This window comes from Podarcis melisellensis, assembly GCF_964234715.1.
Source record: "Podarcis melisellensis genome assembly, chromosome: 13".
Lineage (NCBI taxonomy): Eukaryota > Metazoa > Chordata > Lepidosauria > Squamata > Lacertidae > Podarcis > Podarcis melisellensis.
In genome coordinates this window covers 16,442,534-16,457,086 of record NC_138545.1, presented here as the reverse complement: position 1 = coordinate 16,457,086, position 14,553 = coordinate 16,442,534, and the positions used below count along the sequence as shown (strand labels likewise).

At 44.2% G+C, this 14,553-nt stretch overlaps 3 protein-coding genes across 9 annotated transcripts in view; 2 read left to right on the top strand and 1 right to left on the bottom strand.

Moving 5' to 3' along the window:
• Positions 1–7,340, top strand: part of LOC309353954 (integrin alpha-X-like) — a 36,162-nt gene extending 28,822 nt beyond the window's left edge. For 4 of the 6 annotated variants that reach the window (XM_081883597.1, XM_081883592.1, XM_081883596.1 and 1 more), the window contains 9 exons: positions 1,423–1,502; positions 1,760–1,843; positions 2,016–2,094; positions 2,801–2,908; positions 3,115–3,195; positions 3,764–3,877; positions 4,054–4,146; positions 4,826–4,936; positions 5,866–7,340. In XM_081883597.1, the coding sequence (XP_081739723.1) occupies positions 1,423–1,502; positions 1,760–1,843; positions 2,016–2,094; positions 2,801–2,908; positions 3,115–3,195; positions 3,764–3,877; positions 4,054–4,146; positions 4,826–4,936; positions 5,866–6,000 (885 nt within the window). In that variant the 3' untranslated portion in view covers positions 6,001–7,340. The remainder of the gene's footprint in view (positions 1–1,422; positions 1,503–1,759; positions 1,844–2,015; positions 2,095–2,800; positions 2,909–3,114; positions 3,196–3,763; positions 3,878–4,053; positions 4,147–4,825; positions 4,937–5,865) is intronic. The other 2 variants (XM_081883593.1, XM_081883594.1) reach the window with 2 other exon arrangements.
• A 1,318-nt stretch (positions 7,341–8,658) lies between these two features.
• COX6A2 (cytochrome c oxidase subunit 6A2) lies at positions 8,659–10,369 on the top strand. Its single transcript, XM_081883723.1, has 3 exons — positions 8,659–8,879; positions 9,687–9,829; positions 10,161–10,369. The coding sequence occupies exons 1-3, from the start codon at positions 8,786–8,788 to the stop codon at positions 10,251–10,253; spliced, it is 330 nt and encodes a 109-aa protein (XP_081739849.1). The 5' UTR covers positions 8,659–8,785; the 3' UTR covers positions 10,254–10,369.
• Positions 10,370–11,279: 910 nt separating this feature from the next.
• Positions 11,280–14,553, bottom strand: part of ITGAX (integrin subunit alpha X) — a 38,585-nt gene continuing 35,311 nt past the window's right edge. For both annotated transcript variants that reach the window (XM_081883590.1, XM_081883591.1), the window contains 5 exons: positions 13,786–13,872; positions 13,530–13,643; positions 13,076–13,168; positions 12,757–12,867; positions 11,280–12,491 (listed from right to left, as the gene is read on the bottom strand). In XM_081883590.1, the coding sequence (XP_081739716.1) occupies positions 12,375–12,491; positions 12,757–12,867; positions 13,076–13,168; positions 13,530–13,643; positions 13,786–13,872 (522 nt within the window). In that variant the 3' untranslated portion in view covers positions 11,280–12,374. The remainder of the gene's footprint in view (positions 12,492–12,756; positions 12,868–13,075; positions 13,169–13,529; positions 13,644–13,785; positions 13,873–14,553) is intronic.

Genomic DNA, 14,553 nt, shown 5'->3' with positions numbered 1-14,553 from the left:
ATTGTATCCCCCCCAAAAAAGGGAAAAAGAAGTATTTTTAACACAATATTGCTACTCCTCCGACAAAGCCATTTCCGACCCTAGGGAGGAGAGGGGGTTGCGGTCTAACCCCTCCCCCAGGCACGGGGGCTGTCCTTGGCCCCCGCGAGAATTGGGGGAATCCCTGGGTGTGCTCGCGACCCTGCCCGCCTATCGGCGGGCCGGGGGGATGCGTGGCTTAGCGTATTTTAGGCCGGGCACGCCCAGGGTCCGCCCTCTTCACTCCCGGCCAGCTGAGAGGTTTCCCATCCCACCCACCCTTAGATATTTAGGCAGCCGTAGGTTGTCATGACCTTGCTATGGACTTCGGTTGGTCGCCGCAAGGGGCCTGGTAGGAATTTTTCCAAGTTGGCGATCTTTCGGCCGTTTGGTTTTTTCGCCTACCTCATAGCAAACATCACAACTTTCCCTGTATTGGCGGTTAGGCATTGGCTGGGGTTCTATTGTTATGCAAATGGACGGGGGGGAAGGAACGCCATCACCTTCCCCCAAGGAAAGGGTAGTCCGGTAGAGGACTCCGGGGGGGCGTTGTCTTGTCCGAAACCTAGGTAGGTAAGGGCCCCCGGCACGCCCCAAGCGGAGACACCCGTGGGATCCTAGTTGGCGTACTTCAACAGGGCCCCCCACGGTTTCTGTTAACCCTTCCCGGTCACCATGCCGGGTAGTGGATAGGAGCCAATGCCTAGGGCCAATACCTTCAATTCTCTAATCAATAAAGTTGTGGCCATTTCATGCCCATTAAACTTAAACATTGTGTCCTGTGTCTTTCTTTCTTGTGGGGAGGGGTTTTGACACGCAAACCCTCCAACCTGCAAATCAGATCCAATAAATAAAACTTACTGCTGCTTTGCAAAAAAGTAGAGGCAAATGAAGGCCATAGAACAGCATGAGTGGTACGCTGAGTCATAGGTTCAATCTTCAGCATATATTTTTATTATTGTTTTTGTGGTGGTGGTTGTTATCAGTATATTCCACCTTTTGTCTCCAAAGAGGTCATGGTGCCATGCACACTTCTCCCCTTCTTGATTTTATCCTCACAACAATCCTGTGAGGTAGTTTAGGCTGGAAGAGCAGTGATTGGCCAGTGGGCTTCATGGCTGAGTGGGGATTTGACCCCTGGTCTGTCAAGTCCTAGACCAGCACTTTAACCACTACACCATGCTGGCAGCAGGGTAGGGTGAATAAATCTCTCCCTCAGAAGCTGCTGCCAGCCAGAGTAGGCAAGATTAACTTAGATGTGTCGGTGGTCTCACTCAAAGTATTGCAGGTTCATGTGTTAAGGGCAGTCCAGGTATAGACTACCTTCTCTAAGGAAAGCCCTCCGTACATATAAACCTTCACATGTAGAAATAAGAAATCATATCATATGTTGGTGTATTTCAGGTTATCTTCATTGCCACATTTGACGTCTCCCCAGACGCTGATCTAGGCGACACACTGCGGATCATGGCCAGTGCCAACAGGTGATTGTTCACAGTTTTGCAGCTTTATGTGGCCTAATATGGACCCCATGTTTCCTATAATGTAAGGGGCACGCTGGGTTTGGAGGGGAGGGAGAGGAGTGTGAAACAGATCTGGCTGCATTGTGACAGGGCAGTGGTGCTCGATGTAGTACATGATGGAAACACTAATGTATGATGCAGAGCATGATGGAATAGTGCATGATGTTCAAGCCCTTAAACAAAAAAACTAACATATCTGTTCTCTTCCACTTGCCCAGTGACAATGGTGGCAACATCACCAAGGATATGGCTCACGAAGCGGAGTTGGCTGTCAAATATGCTGTGTATATCATTGTCACAGCGTAAGTAACTATGGATGTTTCAGGGGTAAAGCGGTGCTTGTAGAGTGCCCTCTAATAGAGCTAACCCTGATTCCTACTCACAAGAATATTACCTTTGAGATCTCCCTTTCCCATCACTATCCTAGCCTGGTCCCCTTTCTCACGGATGTTCATTTCTCTTTCATCTTCACAGCGTTGAGGAGTCAACCAAGTACATTAACTTCACAGCTGGCCAAGAGGATGCAAGCAAGAACGTGGAACATCGATATGAGGTGAAGGGCAAAGGGGATGGCAAAGGGTGGCTGGTGGTTGGTAGGAAGAGGAAAATGGTGCAGGAGAGGATAATAAAGGAATGATGGGCAAGAATGAGGTCTCAACAAACGCTTTAAAAGTGAGGTTACTTGAAGCAAGGATTTCTGTAGACTTATATTAGTTTTATATTCGTTTAGCTTGCCATAAGAATCCAGGGCATTGTAGTTTGAGGTGTTTCTGGTCTGTCACTATTTTTGAGTGAGATTCAGTCATATACTGACAAATTCAAGTTGCTTAATGAAAGTTGATTTGGGGTTCTTGTGCAACAAACCTGCTTCTTCCCCAAATCAGACTTTGTGCAAACCAGTCAGGATGAATGCTAAATAAACAGACTATCTGGAAATGACTTTAGTTGGGGTACTGAGAATTCCTTGCAGAAGAAGCTGCTTGGAAAAGGGCGCTGGGCCCTCTCACCTGTTGGCCATATGCTTAATTAGTTTTCTGACAGCTAATTAAGCTTTAACCCTACACCCAAACTAATTTGGGACTGGATCTGGTGTGGTTCATGGGTTGACCCAGGGTGGCTGTGCCTGATGGGGACACGGGGAGAATGGGAGGGAGCTGGGCACTGCCCAGGTTTCAAATGGTACTGAGTGGGGTGGAAGAAGACATCCAGGAGCCATGGTGTGTTCTGTCTGCCTTGAAAAGTGTCTATTTCACTTTCAGGTGAAAAATCTCCGTCAACGAAATGTCCCCATCTCTGTGACATTTCAGATCCCTGTAAAACTGAAAGGGATCCCGGTGTGGAATGTGTCTCAGGTTGTCTCTTCCCAGGTATAATTATCTGCTCATTCTCTAACCACCCCAATGTATAATCCCCCTAATCTCTAATAAAGTGCCTCTGCTCACCTATTTATCCTGTTGGGGAAATAGGAAAAGCATGCCATATCCTACTCCCAGCCTGCCAGATGTGGGGCTGGCTTGAACCTAGGACCTCCAAGAAGGAAGGCTGATTATTTAAACTGTCTCTTTTCCCACAGCCTCAGTTTGCCAAGTGTGTCTTAGAGAAAGAAAGTGCTGGCACCAAAGATTTCCCAGTGACAAAGGACCTCCCTCTTCTGGTGAGTTTAGCATACTGCAGCCTCTCCCCAGGATCACCTACATCCAATGTATATAAAAGAACACAAGAAGAGCCCTGTCAGATCAGATCACTGGCCCCTTCCATCCAGCTAATGCCTGTTCTCAAAGTAGCCAGCTAATGCCTGTGGTAAGCCCAAAAGCAGGACTTGAAGCTCCTAGCTATCTAGAGCTAGTGTGATGTTGTGTTTAGATGCATTTAACTAGGGCTAGGGAAGTCTGAGTTCAGATTCTCACTCAGCCATGAAACTTTCTGAATGATCTTGGGCCAGCTACTCTCTTCCAGTCTAACCTGCCTCACAGAACTGTTGGGATGATAACAGGAGTGGAGAGACAACTCCTTGGAGGAAGAATGGGATTAAAGAAGCATATTATAATAACAGCAGAGACCATCCTCGGAACTATGGTGGCTATAAACTTCTTTAATAAAAAGAAAGTAGATGTTTTCAGGATGTTGAATTGCCATGCTGTATGCTGGCTGAAGATATCTTCTCAGCAGTGAGTTTTCCCTTTGGCCTTGCTCACCCCAGCTTATCTTTCCACCTCTCCTAGGACTGCTCTGTAGCCTCCTGCAAGATAATCCGTTGTGACATTTTGTCACTGAAGACACGGGAGCCACTGGAATTCAGGATCAAGGGGGATGTCAGTTTCCAGTGGGCATCTCAGGTATAGAGGTTGCCATTAATGGGTATTACATTGAGGGTTTTTTTAAAAAAACAACAACAACGAAACAAAAACTTTTTGTGACCTGCAAAATGTTAATTTGCTCTGTTGGTCAGCAACTTGTCAGTGCCTGACAAGGGACTCCCCTCTCTCAGAAGGAATTGCTCTCTCTTCCCCAGATCCAGCAGAAGAAAGTTGTCTTGGTGAGCATGGCACAGATTTCCTATGATGAGAAAAAATACACACAGAAGGAAGGCTTTGCACAAGCCCAGGTAATGGGGGGAAGGGGCAGTGGTGCACTTAGTTGATTTTAGGACTCCCTCAGATAACCTGCTTATTCATCCTTCATTCTGATTTGCTTGCACAAAGCTTATGCAGTGGTTAGGCACTGAACATTTGAGAGTTAGACAGTGGTTTTACTGAACGTTTGTGATATGGCAAGTATTCATTCTGCATTGATCCTGATTTGCTTTTGGAGTGTTTATGCATCTTCCCAGTAATCAGTTGTTTGCCCGACACTTTCCAATGCAGTTCCCCATCACTTTCCAAACCACAAAAAGTCCAGTATTTTTTTGAAGTGGATTTGTTGTGCTAGGGCAGCAAAACCCTTTAATCCACTTCAGTTGTGCAAACCTTACATTTTGGTATGTGTTTCAATCCCTCCTGCAAAATCCTGGCAGTCTTTAGGCACCTTTAGACTCTGAACTATAAGGATATGACGCTGCTTTCAGGGCAGGGGGAGCAGCAGCCTCACCCAGTGCTTATAGCTGGGGTCTAAACTCCTGGGTTTTTCTGCCAGAGATGTCTACCGTTGGACTAAGGGAGGGAAGGAGCAAGAGCAGAAAACTGGCAGCTGGACCTCTGGCCTCCCACACGCCCCAGCGCTTGGGTTAGAGGATGACATCAGGATGTCTTGGTTAGTCTGGTTCTGTTCACTTTCTTCCCACCCAGGTGCAGACCATGGTGGAACGAACAGAGCTCTACAACTACCTGCCTGCGATCATTGGCAGTGCCATTGCGGGGCTTGTCCTTCTTGCTGTCATTGCTGCAGTCCTCTACAAGGTGAGGCAGAGTTGCAGGGGGAATTTAATGAAAAGCGAAGGAGGGCTTAATCCAGATGTGGGGAAGGTTTGTAAGGCTTCTGAATTTGGTCTGTGAGGCCATTTTCGGCAAACCATACCAACCTGACATAAGATGTCAGGTTCACATATGTGTCATATTTATTTGTTTATACTGTAATTTCATTTAAAAACTTGAGGTGGTTTACAATGTGTGTGTATGTACACACACTTTAAAAAAAGGAAAACCACAGGTCATCAACTAACTTTTATAGAATATGTTTTTCTTAATTGTCTGCATAAGCCTGGTGGCAAAGAAAAGTATTCAGCAAATCTTTAAAGGTTAATATAGAAGGTGCCTGTCAAATTTCTACTGGAAGTGCATTCCACAGGGCTGGGCTGATGACACTACTCAATTTAACACTGAATCAAGTGAGCCTCACCAGCTTGGGGGACAACCAACAATGTGGCAGCCAGCAATGTGGTGCCCACAGGCATCTACAAAAGCCTTCCCTAATTCCAAAATGGTCTGCTATGCCTGCTCCCCTCAGTGAAATTAGGCTTAAAAGCAGCAGTTTAGTATAGCAAATAGAGTAGATTGTGGTGTGTGTGTGTGTGTGTGTGTGTGTGTGTGTGTGTGTGCAGCCCATGACACTTTCTTTCATTTGTAAAGGTCCCAAAAGGCTGGTGATGCCTGCATTTCTGTTTGTGAAGTGACAACAGAAAGCATGTGCTTCTTGAGCATGTTCAGAGTGCTTTCCTCTCCTCAGTGGGGTAATCCTAGGTGGGTGGGAGGCAAATAGCTTCTGCTGCAATCAAAGGGTATGATTTCCATGCCACAATCTCAGAAATAAAGCACTATATTTCTAGAAGAGTGAAATGTAACACTATCCTTCTCTTTCACTTGCTCCCTGCTCCTTTCTTTCCTTCTAGGTTGGGTTCTTCAAGCGCCAATATAAGCAGATGCTTACTGAGGCTGGGGCTGGTGATGAAGCTGCAGATCCCGCCTCACAACCCACCCCTCAGGACCTAGACACTTCTCCTCCCAGCAAAGACACTGTCTACTAATAAACCTCCTGTTCCTCTGTGGCTTTTCAGTACTCTGGGGAAGGTAACCCTCAAAAGCCCATTTTAAGGACATAAGAAGAGCCTTCCAGGACCTGACCAAATGTCTACTTTCCTACAGTGGTCAACCAGATGCTTCTGAGACAAAAAAGGTCTTGGAGGCAATAGATTCCCCCCCCCCCATTGTTGCTCCCTAGTGACTGGGATTCAGAGGATCCATTGTAGCTCTTTGATAGCCTTATTTTCTGTGAATCCTCCCCCTCCTTTAAAAGACATCTAAGCTCTTGACCATCATCATGTATTGTGACATTTCTCCTTAACCAGAGAGATTCTCCTTTTACCCCTTCAGCAGACTGGATATAAAAAAGGACCACAGTATTACAGTTTATCCCCAGCATAATGTGCCACATTTCTAGCACAAATTTACATCTAATTCTGTGGGCTGATAGAATTGGAAGGCGACTTTAATTGTCCTGCAAAAATGTCATTGAGGATGTCAAACTAGGATTCTCTCAAACAATTTTTGATCCAAAGCCTATTGAAAGGGGAGTAATGGAGTCTTCAGTGTCCTTGGTAGCACGTTTTCATTTAGGCAGCACAATGATTAAGGGAATTGAAAGCAGTGGTTGTATTTGAAGCTGAGAAATATTATGCTGGTACTGTGAGTTTTTGAGGGGAAAAGTAAGAGATAGTGGTGTGGACAACTAGAGTTGAGGGAAAAACTTGGTTTGGTTTGCTGTTTCATGTGAACCTAACTACTGTAATTCAGTTTCTGAAAGAATGCATGAATCACAGCACAGCTAGCCTTCAAAATTTGCCCTTCCCCGAACTTTGTGATGCAGTCTTCTGACTAAAAAAAGTGTGGATTATAGAAAAGCATGTATAAAATGCATATACTAATGAAATAATATGTAAAATATATGGGGAAACTGCTTGCAAAAATATATAGTAGGGGAAATTTGGATTAAAATGCTGATGAATTTCCATGAGGACTGTCTTTTAAAAAAATACTGCAAAGTGACATGGAAGTGTGGCAAATTTAACAACTTGAATTGTATTGTTTTTGTGTACAATTGTTGTAAACAACTCTATTTTTTATAAATAGCAGTATCAAATTATTTTTATAAGTAAAAAAAGAAGAAACTGAAGAGAAATCAAAATTGACAGATTTGTCAACCCCTAGAGACAACCTTACACAAAACGGAAGCATTCAGCAGTGTGAAAAAGAGAAATACATCTCAAAATGCTAATATAAGGTAAACTGATTTGAAAAAACAACAAATAAACTTGGAAAAGCACCCCTCCCCATTGTTTCCAGTTTTATTAAACTCTAGCCCACAGAAGTTTACGTTGTTATGTGTTAGTCTTTAAGATGCCACACACTGTTTCTGTTGCAACAGAATATTGCAACAGGGATATTGCCATGGGACTATGCTACAGGGTTGTAGAGAAATATATTTCGAAGATGGTAGAAAGGATGCTTTTTTTATTGGCCCCATGTGTTTTGGCTCAATGGCCCCATGTGTTTCGGCTCAAATACCTTCCTTTCTTCCTTCTTTCCTTTTTTTAAAGGTTACATTTAAAGCAAAAGGTTGGTTACTTTAAAATGTTCATTTATTTAGAAGAATTATCTAGTGGTTTTATGGTGGAATCTAGATTTACGGTAGTTGTGTTCTTGTGACCATTACCAGAAGAGTGTCACTTGTTAAAGAGTGAGGATGGCATCAGAGCTTGGGTGGTAGAGTACGGTGGGGTGTGTGAGCTGATGCCTTGGTAGCAGTAGGGCATTCTTTGGAACTGGGGGTTTGTGGATGAGTTGCCATCATGCAGGGATGTCACTGCATGTTTGTCACGGACTGGCTAGATGCAGAGGAGTGGTGGGAGGCCATTCGGAAGAGTTCCTGTGTTCACCGAGTCTGAGCTGTTTTGGTTTCTTTGAATAAAGTTGCACCTTTTCATTTCATGGTGTCACATAGCTGTGTAATATGCACTGAATCTGACTGCCAATACTTGATGCTCTTTACTGATGTAGAAGTCACATAGTTGGCAGTGAAGAGAGATCTGAAGGCAAGAATAGGATACGTCTGGGTTCTTAAAGGTTTGGAAAAAGGGAGAGCTAGGCTCTAGTGGACAACTAAAAGCAAAACATGGTAGGGAAATAAATCTGTCAAAGGAGCAGAAGCATGAAAGTGGGGAAGCCCATGCTCAACCAGCCTAGATGGAAGTAACAGTGTTTAGGGAAACATGTCATAATTCTGCAAAAAATGTCATACTATCTCAAACACCAAATTTCAATTTGATATAAGACTTAAGTTAAATTTCAGCACATACTTTGTCATATGTTACTTATAATGTGTCCTAGTAGCCCCATTCTTATCTTATTAACGCAACTAGAGTATTCCCTGCTAGACACCCTCTGAAGACTGGGCATTCTGCATTTGCTTTGAGTATAGCTATAAATAGACCCCAGGAATCCAAGGGTGGGGAGAAGAGGTTGGTTGGTTCCTGGGCCTCAAGCCAAGGGTAATGAGACCTTGGTCTTTAAACAAGTGTTAGTCGATGGCCTTCCTGGATAATATTCAAGCTGGGCTATGTTTGTCTCTGAGATTGATTGGCCAAGCATGGTCAGATGGGCATAACTGTCAGGTCTGGCAAAGGGGAGGAGAGGGCTGTGGTGTAGGGAGTGTGCAGGAAGGCCTTAAACACAGGAGAGTGAAGAGAGAGACCAACCAGCCCGACGAGGAGAGACCTCTATTGTTGACAATCTCGGACGTCCTTGGCTTCACACATGATTCCCTGGTGGAGGGCCACACGACTGGTGGCCCACGGACGAAAGCTTGCCACAGCAGCGGCTAGTGGGCACCACGGTGATGGGTCAGGTGGTAAGTGAATTCAGTAAGAGACAAGGCCAATAGCATAAATGATTACTGAAAAATTGTTGAGCAGCACCACTGTTCTTAGGTCATTATTGCTACCTATTTATTCTTTCTTTTACCTTAATGGTTCAGGGGAAAGTATACACTTTTAAAAATTAATTTTAAGAAACTTTATTTTAACTTGGGGGACATAAATGATGCCTGAGATTTTATTTGCTCCTTGCTTCCACTTGCCTGTCCCTTGCCCAATTTTTGTTTCAAAAGACCTTTGCTTCCTTTAATAATCTGTTATTGGGACACTATGCAAGGTATTATGTATTAGCATATGCCTTTTGGAATGGGGTCCCTATTAGGTTTGGCGAAGTGTCTGTCCTAGGAAGCTAAGTACATATTAAAGTTACGGCATCTTCCACTATCTAGTTCTATAAGTGCCCCTTTCTCTACACACACACCTGGCCAATTAACTGAAATGTACTACCCCATTGCTTTCCCTCTGGGTTTGTACTCTTGGAAAGATGCCAGTGATTTGGTATCTGATCTGTTTTCCACAAAAAAGGACAGCAAAGAAAGGGACCTTGAGAATGACCTTATTTGTCTGTTAGAGGGCACTGTGCAACAGCAGATCATAGAGTAGGTACTGGGCAGAGGGTACTTGCCCCCTGAGAATCAAAATGTGCCAGTGGCTCAGGATAACACAAGGAGGCATTGCGTTGCTCCAAAGAAGTGGATGCCACAACACCACACCAATGCCATCTGCTGCAGTTTATGCTTTGCATTTGGGATTATCCTTTCTTTTTCCTATTTGTGATGCAGTGCGAACATGGAAAATCTTGTCCTTTGTGGTGGCACTTCCTGGAGTGGGTGTCTGCATGTTGAATGTCTATCTGCAACAAGCAAATCACCCGCATGAACCACCTGAGTTCATCCCATATCATCACCTGCGCCTACGATCAAAGGTAAGAATTAAGCAGGAGAGTTCTGATAATGGATTAGGGGGAATCATTTTCCAAAACAGATAGGTCAAGCTATGTGGCTTGGGATATTGATACTCAAAGGACACCATGTGAATTATTGTTTAGTCTTTTAAAATGTCAGCTGACTTTGGTTTTTATTCTATGGTTTTAGTTGTCTGCTATTTTACATCATACTGTGCTAGCTGCTTTAAAAAATATCATTGTAATGATTGTCTTCATTATATTAAGGGGTATGCAATTTAAAAAATAAATAGATGGAAGGGGGTACTGGCAATCTAGCCCTCAGTTCTCTTTCTCTCTCCTTCTTTTTCAGCCTTTCCCCTGGGGTGATGGAAATCACACCTTCTTTCATAACCCTCACACCAACCCACTGCCCACAGGTTATGAAGGAGGCAGCCACCACTGAACCACTGCCATTCTTTCTTACGGGGGGACAGGGAGGCATATACCCCTGTATAGCTTTATTACTGCTTTGAGACAGGTTTCCAGGGATAATAAAATCTCATTTTGATGGGTGGAGCACTTTCTTGGTATTTCAAATTGTATTGTATTGGAGGCAGTTTGGGGAAATGTGTGTGTGTGAGGGGGGAGTGTTGTTTTTCTGCCAAATTTTCAGGGAAAAGAGGTCAGCTGGGAAACAGTTGGTGCCTAGTGCTTTAGATGATAGCTTTCAGCCAGGGCTGCTGAGGTTAGCCTTGAGATGTTCAACCCCACCCCTGAAGAAGTCCTGATAGCCAATTAACAGTGAAAAATCTGTCAGGATTGCAGCTGATCTTGCTTGCATTGCTGTGCTTCCTATGTTTACAGTTCCTAAAGACCTGGATGACTTCATGTGTATTTTGCTCAAATTTGCATCATGAAATTCTTTTTTTTTTAATGTTGATAGTTATAAATTTATATCCACATACCAAGTTCAGGATGCAGCATAACTGTGAATGAAAGAAACAACCAACCACGAGACTTCTTCAGGCAGCAACTGTTTGCACAGCAGATTAAGCTGCAGGAGGAACAATCTGATACATCTATCTCCAGTAAGGGAACATGGTCCCCAGGCAGAAAAATCCCAGCATTTCACCTAAAAGCATTTCATCTAAATGCTGTGCCTGAGATCTTAAAACCCAGTGCCAGGATTAATTTATGGGTAATAAGTGCATTTGCAGATATTTGCCCATTTTTTTCTTCCATGATCCATTTATTCAAAACCTCTCCCCTTTCTTTTTGCAAAAGCTGGGAGAATTTGGGGGTAGAGATAGTTATATCTGGAGTACAAGGGCAGGGACGAATGAATAATTGCTATGGAAGATTGAGAAGGAACTGTGCAAGACACTTATGACTCACCCCTTGACCACATAAATTTGGTTCAGTCTCCCAGCAGCTAAGATGCTGCTGTTCACATTCTTTTCAGTCTGCTACGTTTATAAGGACAATAACATTTTACCACAGGTGTATTGCTGGATGTGCTACAAACATAAGGCACTCTTTCTCACATGTCTGCAACATATGACTGAACTTCACCAGCCCATAGACATAGGGATTAGAAGCCATGATCCCTAGCTTTCAAAGCCATGATAGGCATATTTTCCTGCATAAAAAGCACTTTTTTGTAGGACTGTGTGTATGTCAGGAGTGGGGAACCTGTGGTCCTCCACCTGGCATTACACTCCAACTCCCATCAGGGAGCTATTCAGCAACAGCTAGAGGACCACAAGTTGTCCATTCCTGGTACAGGCATTTCTCCACTTATGCATGTTTGACTTGCGCATGAACAAGTGAAGTTTTGGGAAACAATTAAATAAATTAATCTAAACTGCAAAAATGTGTGAACAGGGCAAAAATGGCCTGAAAAGAACAGAAAAACTGCAAAAATGGCACGAAAATAGTGGAAAAATAGCTAGTAATTCCATAAGCCCTTGCACTGATCTTTGAGGCCTTGGAGAATTGGAGTTTGAGAAAGGAGGTTTGGAGGGTGTAATTTTCATGGCTTTTTAGTGGAGTTCCGCTTTTTAGATGCTGTTCCCCACTACACATGATTTCACGTACAGTGGACGCTCGGGTTGCGAACGTGATCCATGTGGGTTGCACATTCACAACCTGCAGTGTTCACAACCCGCGCCTGCCTGTCTGCAGTACTTCCAGGTTTCAGCGGTCTGCAACCTGAAAAAACGCAACCTGAAGCGGCTGTAACCCGAGGTATGACTGTATATACATGCACGATACCTGGGAATGTAACCCCCATGTAAGTAGGGAGACGCCTGCATAGGTTATCACCTGTAATGATGTCACATGTACATATTTATCTGTGTGCACACATACATACCCCCCCCCCAACATAACTCAGCATGTGAGCAACTGTGATACATGCGACGGTCATTTTCTACCATCAAACTTCTTTCTATTTAAGGAAACTGCAATCTATGAAGCAGACCTCAGTTATGTTCAGGAGCAATTATCTCATCTTGTTCAGTCCATTTGATTATTGTGGGCATACTATAAGATACCCTATAGAAGGCATGGGTTGTGGGATTGGCTATCCTTTAGTAGCAGCAGAACTGGGGCCAGCACCACTGTCTTGTTGTGGGGATCCCGCCACCTCACCGTCTCCTGCCTCCATCATTTGTTTGTACTGTCGTTTGAAGAAGCCAACCTGGAAAGAAGGGAAGAGAGAGACAAACACACACACAGAGAAAATTCAGATGAAGGGTTTGCTCATCCTGGGGTAATGGGTAAATGGCACCAGAAGAATCAATGAAACAAGTATAGACCACGTTTGTACACTGGGCACCCCCACTTAGGTGTGGCAGCTTTCTGACCCAGCCATCTCCCTACTTGTGTGTGTTTGATGTGGGCCAAAGTTACTCCCAAAGGCCCTTCCCTCACTTATAAGCATACTTCTAAATGTCAGTCCTCACCTTGTAAAGAACAGCAGCAATCAGGGCAAGAAGAATGAGTCCCCCCACACTGCTGCCAATGATAACAGGAAGGTAGTTGTAAGGCTCCAGGAATTCCACCACAGTATTCGCCTACAGGGTAAGAGGGGGAAAACTGAGAGGGAGAACCTGGTGATGTCATACACTATGGTTAATTCATTTGAACCATGCCTCATCCAGAGCTACAAAAGTTAGCCTGGAATGCTAACTCCTTCCCAGCTCCTTCTAGACAACATCTGGAGATGTCCTGGCTCTTAGCTATGGCCTATGGACAGTGTGTCTCCTTTTAACCCATCATTACCTGATTCTGTGGAAGGCCCTCTTTCTGGGTATATATTTTCTCATCGTAAGAAATCCTTGCTGAGCTCACCAGGGTCACTTTCTTCTGCTGGGTCTGAAAGACAGAGACAAACCCTCTCAGAGGTGGGAAAGGTACTTGCCTGAAAGATTTCACCAAGAAGGGATCCAAAAGGAGTAACTGGCTCTTTTTTTTAAAAAAAAAAGTTCCTTTGTTGGTATAGAGATGTAACTGACTGTGAGCATATCTACTATACAGCAACTTAAATTATTGTCATAGGGTCCCTCAAAGAATCCTAGGAACTGTCATTTGGTGAGGGTTCTGTTGAGAAGTCTGGTCACCACTGAAGAAGAGTTCCTGGGGTTCATAGAATGGTTGCACCCAAAGATGCAGCTGGTTTGGGTGTGCCGCACAGAAGCATGTTAACATCTTACATGACCTTCCCACCCTCTCATACCTGAGAGACCCATTGGAATCCCATCTTCCCCTTGATGCTGAACTCCAGTGGTTGCTTCTGCCCCAGAGATGGAATGTTGCACCGGATTGTTTTACAGGTGGCCACAGAGCAGTCCTGGAAGGAGGTGCAAGGATATCCTCAGATAAAGTGCTGATGCTGAGTATAGTTACCCCTTGACCTAAAGGGGTCCCCAGAGTCACCCAGTCCAGGTGCTTCTGAAATAAGGGGATGCACTTTAGAGTGGGGATGTACTCACCAGAATGGAATTCTTTCTTAGTTTTGCCACAAAATCTTTGGCCCCTTGGGTGTCTGCTTCAGGGGCACACTGAGCTAGGTGGTTCATCTAGGGAAAGGGAAAGCAAATTTCATATATGTAAGGGGCTAAGAATAGCCACCACAGAAGCCTTTCACTTGTAATTCATGTATTTCCACACTGTTTGTCTAAACAAGCATGCTAGTTCAAGGCTCAGGGCACATGCAGAATATCTCTTAACACAGGTTAGGTAGCATGGTTCAACTGTACTGAGAATGACAGTGGGAAGAGGCATGCTAAGCAGCAATGGAAGTCTGGCACTGTTCAGGCTTATGGGTAGAGGGCAGATTTTAATTCTTTTGTTGTGACCATGGAACAAGCAGGTAGGGAAGAACATAAAACTTGCTCCCATGAATCAGATAAAAGGAACAGCAGGTCCAGCAATGGCCAGTCAGGTACAACTCACAAGTAGATCGTTATGGAAACAGCCATCCACTGTTGTTTGTCCCAGCACCTGTTAGTCAGCAACACTGCCTCTGAACCTGGAGGATCCATTCTCCACTCATGGCCGCCAGCCATTGATAGGGCTATCCTCCATAATTTTGTCTAATTTGCCTCTATTTACTTATAGAATAGCCTGGAGAGGCTCTCAAAATGGCTTTAAAAAGATTCTCAGATTAAATCTCACTCAAATCTAGCACAGGAACTGAATAGGCAGGATTGAAACTGGGAGGGGCTTCATTCATAAAAAAGGAGCTTGCTGAATGAGCC